Here is a 7,080-nt window from a genome sequence, read left to right on the forward strand (position 1 = left end):
TCATATCAACAAGAATAGCCCACTATGCGGTCGGGAGCCAGAACTCGATAGGAGCGGCTTCTCCATGCCAGGCTCAAATAGGTCGGGGGAAAGGGCTTCTAAGAGCGCGCAAGCACGAAATCTTTGCAATCCGAACTGAACTACCATCCGCCCTCCTTTCCTTCTCTTCCGGGCTCCCCTGGTCGCTCTGCTCCTTCTTCTCAGCAGCCCTTCCCTTGTTTTGGGGAGTGCTAGTGTTCTTGCGGTGCTAGGCTTTAATAGACAGATCCACTAGCCATGGTTTAACTGGGTGCCCTTCTTTGTAGCGAGGTCCATGGGGCAAGGTAGGTAGGGAGAGTATGCCCGGGCGGGTGGTTGCCATACGAGGTGTGGTGCTGAGCCCATCCTCTGTAGTTCATGGTAGTAGGGCATCAAGTATGTCATAACGCAGCCACTTTGACGCACTGAAGAGTAAGTTAGTGGTCAAATATGTTCTAACTTGACACTCTCACGCATCTGTCAACATATCTCAAACCGGGATTCTTAATAAACTGTTACAATCTGCCAATCTCACGCATGTATGATCTCACGCATACCTGCACTTATTGTTATTCATTGTACTATGAGTTACACTAATTGTGATTCAGAGTACTGTGAGTGACATGTTATTCTTCGTACAGTGAGTCACATAATCTAGTTGATGTTGCACGAGCAGATGATGTCTGTCGAACAGATGATGTCTGTCGAACATCTAATGAATGGAAAGCTGGATCCAATGAATGGTTCGCGCTGGCTGGGACCTACTCTACTTCTTTCTCTCCCTATTCAAAGGTCGGATCCACCAATCAAAGGTGAAGGTGCTCGCTATCCCGGGTATTGATGGTGGGCTCCGCTTCACTTCGTGGGCCGGAGGTATAGGTTCTCATGACTAGGTTCTCGTCAGCATGGGATGAACGGCCGGGTCCTATCTTTCCATTCATTGGAGTGCTTCAAGTCAAAATGGCTCGAACGACGCACAGATCAGAATAAGGTTGGCTCTTAGGATTAAGCGGATTGCAGAGATATAGCTGTGTAAAGGACTGACTGCAGAGATTGCGCTCCGAGTTGCAAAGAAGTAGCTCAACGAAGCGACTCTTAGCTTGACGGAGCCGTGGAAAGAAAAGAGAGGAATGGGACCGGTAAAGATCATCAAGCGGGAGAAGTCAGCGGGAAGTAGGCTCAAGTAGCTTCGTTCGAGAGGCTCTGAAAGGGTGGCAAAGAGGAAAGAGAGGAAGGGGAAGTTGGAAAGTCGGATACGTGGGCTCCCGAAGATCAATGCAAAGGAGTGCCTTTCTCCGGTAGGGAGAGTAGCCAAGACCGTTAGGGATAGACCAAAGAAGCAACCGGGAAAGTCCATATTATTGACTTTAGCAGGGGAGGTCGCTCGTTCCAAGGGTAGCGGGATAGATGGACGTGCAACGATGTGAAAGAAGGTCCCTCAAGGGGGAAATCCCTACGAGTAGTGAAGAGAAGGAGTGCTAACGACGTGGGCGGAAGTTCAGCCTGTGCTCTGACTGCAATGGAATGTGGAAGCGGGTGCCGAAGATTTGCCCTTACGTCTGCCCTTAATTACGGTATTGCGAGCTATCTGGCGATACCCTGCTTTCACGGGCTTCACTTATAGTATAGTAAGAAGTGCCGGTAGAGCCCTTTTCAGTAGCTGCAGTTTCCTGGGCTGCTCCCGAGTCTGTAGTAGCTTTGGTTGCCTCCCGAGTCCTACACTGCTATTTCATATCCCAGACTGAAGAGCCTCAAACCCGAATTAAGCTACCGGGCACCAGCAACTTTTAGTAATTAATGCCTCCCTTTCAACCATGAGCAGAAGGAAGAAGTACTATATTATATGGACTTCCTCAATTTAGTGTAGCTCCCATTCAACGAGAACATTTGCTACCGGAACAGAATAAACTCATAAAGCAAGGCCCGAGGAATCGACGGGGTGACGCCGGGCGCCTTCTTTTCTCCCGGGGTGACGCTTCAACAAACCATTTGTTATGAAGGCGTACAAACACTCAACTCAGCTCTTTAGGAGGAGTTTGAGGTCGGAACAGAATGAAACCTTTCTGCTGCTGTTAATTCCAAGAGTGAGAAGTCCTTTTAAGTGCTATCCTTACCCGCAACAGAGCCAGCTACGGGAACATATTTCACTCACATAGCTACCGTCAGCAAGAGCGAATTCAAGAATGGAGTTCGGGAAGCCGAAGGGCTATAGTCGAAGAAGCGACGGCGAGGCTGGCCATACTACAATAATCTACCGATTCAAGGAGCGAAGGACTCTATTCTGTCAGGAAGGTACTCGGGTGTATGACTGTACGTTTCCGATTTGATAGTTAAATCTGTTCCCGTTGCTAGACGAGTGAAATCTTGTCCCGTTGCTGAAAGAGTTGAATCTCTTCCGGTTGCTGTCAGATCTGAATCCTGAATTCAAGCGTAAACGCACAAGGGACGAGTGAGAAAACACAAAAGAAAGGAGAGAGACTTCTCCCTAAATTATTACCAGTATAATTGCGATGCCAGTCGTGAATGAACAAAGAGAACTGAAAGGGAACGAGAAAACAAAAACAAAGAGTCGAATCATTGAATCTGCTACTTTTTGCTGCCCCGAAACAAAAAGAAGCCCGCTGACGGGCCAGGCCAAATCCTCTATCCTTAGACAAAAGACAAAAGAGAAAAGAAAGAACAAAAAGAACAAAAACTCTCTCTCTCCCCCTAAACAGAAGAAGAACAAAAAACTCTCCCTGAACAGAAAAAACACAAACAAAAAACTCTCTCTCTCTCCCAAAAAATAAAGAGCAGACCCCATTGAAGACGGGAGTGAGGTACAACAAGGCCATTTCCGTCCACCTTCTCACGGAGCCGTACGTGGACGTTACCGCTCATACAGCTCCCAGCCAGCAAGCAGTTAGCCTTCCTCTACAAGGAATGGAAGTGTGGATGAATCGACATCAAATAGAGTCGGTTTTTATTTTAAGCAATAACATGATAAGAGCATCCCTTTCACAAAAACCTACAGATCCCCCTCTTCAGCACCTTGTGATCTTTGAGAAGATCATTACAAGCCCTCTCCTATAATGTTTTTGTAGATTCCGAAAATTTAATGGTGGATCAGGACGAGAATGAATCCGGGAATCAGGGCATACTCATTCTGGAGCTTCCGCTCTCCTCTGGGGAGGGGTTTTTATAGATTAAGAGGTGAGTCGAGGGTAGCCTCCCGCTTGACCGATTTCTCGGAATCTCCGGAAGATCTCTCATCTGATGACCCTGAACAAGAAGGAGCTGCTCTCGATGTGAGATCGGCAGCAAAAGAAAGAAGAGGAATTGGATGCCCCAGAGCAGCAGCCCCCGGATAAGCCTTAAAAAAAAACACACACAACGGACCGGACACAAGCAAAAGAAACAAGAAAAGGGCCATGATGATGATCCTATGTTCGTTTTCGCCCTGCCCCGATGATGCGCTCCTAGCTCGCGGAGCTACATACCGGCAAAATCAAAAAAGAAACAGACTCTCTCTATTACTTTGAGAAGAGAATCGTTGGTTTGACCGACGGGAAATACGAGATCTAGGCAAGCCGCTACATGTTCTCCCCTTGCCCTTGAACGATAGAAGAACTACTTATCTTCTCTTAGATAGCGGTCGATCGGTTCGCATCTATGGTCAATCAATAGGTCCGCGGATCTATTCTTCTATACGAGAAATCGCCATCTCGTAGCACCACCACGACACCGATTCTCGTTCTTTTTCCGAGCCCCCCCTGCCGTGACTTCGACTTTGAGTATGATGAATGAGTGGAAAGATCTTTATAGAAGTCCCTGTCCGATCCAACCAAAGAGTTAGTATCTAATATATATATACACATATAACTATTTTAGATAAGGGGCGCGAGTTCTTTCAGAAAAGACTTAGTCACTTGTGGAATTGTTCATCGAGTCTCTTGCCCTCATACTCCAGAACAAAATGGCTCTGCTGAGAGAAAACACAGATATATTGTTGAAACCGCCTTAACTCTTCTCCATCATGCATCAGTTCCACGTAAATTTTGGGATGAAGCTGTCTGTACTGCGACATATCTCATTAATCGACTTCCTACTCCATTGCTCAATCAAAAGTGTCCTTTAGAAAAACTTTATAATCAAATTCCTGACTACACTTTTCTTCGAATTTTTGGTTGCGCATGTTATCCATGGTTACGCCCCTATTCTAAACACAAACTTGATTCTCGTTCACTACAATATGTTTTCATTGGTTATAGTAATTTGCATCATGGGTATCGTTGCTTGCATATACCTACAGGACGGATATATACTTCACGACATGTTACTTTTGATGAGTCTTTATTTCCTTTTTCGATAGCTTCTTCAGTCTCCCCTCCAGATACAGGTGGCACTTTCTTGATGACACCTAATATTGCCGGAGGTGATGGCATCCTAGGTCCTGCTCCGGGACTCTCCAACAACAATGTTATATCATCCGAATCACCTCAAGTTGCTGCTCCAACAAGAACTAGACACACTAGCAGAGGGAATAATATATTGGATCCTATTCCGTGTCCAATCTTGGAAGCCTCACCAACAATGGATAATATGCTTCCTAACTCTGATTCCTCAAATAATACAGGTCCATCGTCGAATTCACCTTGTCAGCCCACTTCCTCATTGCCATCAACAAGTGATTCTCATCGTATGCTTCCTTTAAGTGACATCTATGCACATTGTCCACCAATGGCAACTCGATATCCCCTTCCACATACTTTGGTGGTCTCTTCGAAATCTATTGAACCGACCTATTTTTCACAAGCAAACAAGGATCCAAATTGGCGCCGTGCAATGTCTACAGAATTTGATGCACTTCTTCGCAATGGAACATGGACTCTAGTTCTGCGCACTCCCTCCATGAATGTTGTGGGCTCTAAATGGGTATTCCGTCTTAAGCATCGAGCTGATGGTTCTCTTGAAAGGTACAAAACTCGTCTTGTAGCCAAAGGATTTAATCAACAGCCAGGTATTGACTTTCATGACACCTTTAGCCCCGTCATCAAAATTACATCTATCAGATTATTATTATCGGTAGCTGTCAGTTCTAATTGGCCTGTACGACAATTGAATATTTCTAATGCTTTTCTTCATGGTCATCTTGAGCAAACAATATTTATGGAGCAACCACCTGGGTTTATCCATCCACAGTTTCCATCTCATGTTTGTCAGCTCAAGAAATCCATATATGGTCTTCGACAAGCTCCTCGTGCATGGTTTCATCGATTATCTAATTGGTTACAAGCTCAAGGATTTTCTGGATCAAAAACAGACTCTTCTCTCTTCTACAAATATAATGAAGGATCTATGATATTTTTTCTTATTTATGTGGATGATATTTTAATAACCGGCAATGATCAAAAGGGCATCACATCTATATTTGGTCTTCTCAATCAAGATTTTCCTATTCGAGATTTGGGTAATGCTCATTTTTTTCTTGGTATTGAACTTATCACACATGATGAGGGTTGTCTCCTCTCTCAAAGCAAATACATTACTGGACTTCTTCAAAGAGCTAAAATGGATGGTGCACGCCCGGTCTCCACACCGATTGCTATAAACAATTTTTCTGCAAATACATCATCTCCAGCTATGTCTGATCCTCAAATGTATCGAAGTATTGTTGGAGCCTTACAATATGTCACTATCACACGACCTGATATTACCTTTGCAGTAAATCGTGCTTGTCAATTTATGCATGTTCCAAATGAACAAAATTGGGATACTGTGAAAAGAATACTTCGTTATCTCAAAGGTACTATTTTACATGGTCTTCTTTTATATCGTCATTCTTCTAGAGATTTACATGCCTATAGCGATGCGGATTGGGCAAGCTCTCCTGAAGATAGACGTTCTACTAGTGGGTATGCAATGAACAGAACACGTAGCCTAAGCGGAACTCAATATTCAACCAACCTATGATCCATTTATTTAATCAGCTTACTATCAATAAACCATGTGTTAGGTTCTCGTTGCGGGAGATCTTGGAACGTGCCCGTCGTGTGGATGCGCATACAAATAGGGTCACTATTCGCCTACGTATAATAAGGGCTGAGAGTATATTCTATATTCTATCCGTCGGGTAGGCTGGACTGGGGTTCTGGGAAATTATCTACGAATTCTTCTTTGCAAGAGACATCCCTGGGTTTAGTGATGTCTCCGGCAGCCTTGCTGGGATCTCCAGATCGAATAATTGGTTTACAAGACGCTCTTAGGGGGTCTTGTCTTCTCGGATTCCAGCTTTTGACTTTTCTTATAAAAAGCTTTGACCTACTCCCTAAGCAGGGATGTACGCTTTATATAGGTAGTGGGGTCATGTATACTCATGGGATGGCTTTTTTTTGGAGTAAAGATTTCCATTGCATCCAAATCAATCAAGATCTATGTAGTTGTTCAGTATATTATACTTATCGCATGCAGTACCCGAGTCTTGCCCATTTAAGGAATATTATGGAGGTATGTGTCCTCTCGGTCGCCTTGATCCGTTACAGATCAGCTCGAAAGTACCCCTTTCTATTATGATAGGGGCGGATGGTAGGGCTAGAACAGGCATAATCGCTTTTTCGGCTAGAAGTGGGCCGACTATCTTCCATAAAAATATATATATCTTTTTTATTTTTTTTTAGTTTAGGTTATGACCCGGAGGATCGGTTGAAATAAAGATCGGGCTATTCGGGATCGGCTAGGTGATCTCCTCCTCTTGGACCAATGTTGATCTTTTTATCTACCGATTACCACCCATAGAGGAGTATTCAAGTCCCTAAGGGGGTCTGGTGAATGATATCATTCGGAAACAGATGCGCCTAAGGCAGGACCACCTTTTCTTCTCGCTAGCTTGTCAAAGTTGGAGCTGCGGGCATTCTTTCTGTCCCCGAAGGCGAAGCAGGAGGAACCAACCCGATAACCCAACCGGCGAGCACTTCCACAAGTTCGAGCACACGAGTAGAGCCAACTCCTACAAATCGGGAACACTTTTACTACCTACTACTTTGTTGTATTGAAGATATCCAGCCCATATGGGCTTTTGCCCAC

At 44.6% G+C, this 7,080-nt stretch overlaps 1 protein-coding gene across 1 annotated transcript; it reads right to left on the reverse strand.

Moving 5' to 3' along the window:
* Nucleotides 1-3,041: 3,041 nt before the first annotated feature.
* Nucleotides 3,042-4,084, reverse strand: LOC141842855 (putative mitochondrial protein AtMg00530). Its single transcript, XM_074730845.1, is given in 4 exon segments — nt 3,042-3,151; nt 3,154-3,192; nt 3,195-3,370; nt 3,927-4,084. Coding segments are annotated over 4 exon segments (483 nt in total).
* Between the last annotated feature and the right edge of the window lie 2,996 nt (nt 4,085-7,080).

This window comes from Curcuma longa, chromosome 12, assembly GCF_044706935.1.
Source record: "Curcuma longa cultivar G26 ecotype Majalengka, Jawa Barat chromosome 12, ITB_CL_G26_1.1, whole genome shotgun sequence".
Classification (NCBI taxonomy): domain Eukaryota; kingdom Viridiplantae; phylum Streptophyta; class Magnoliopsida; order Zingiberales; family Zingiberaceae; genus Curcuma; species Curcuma longa.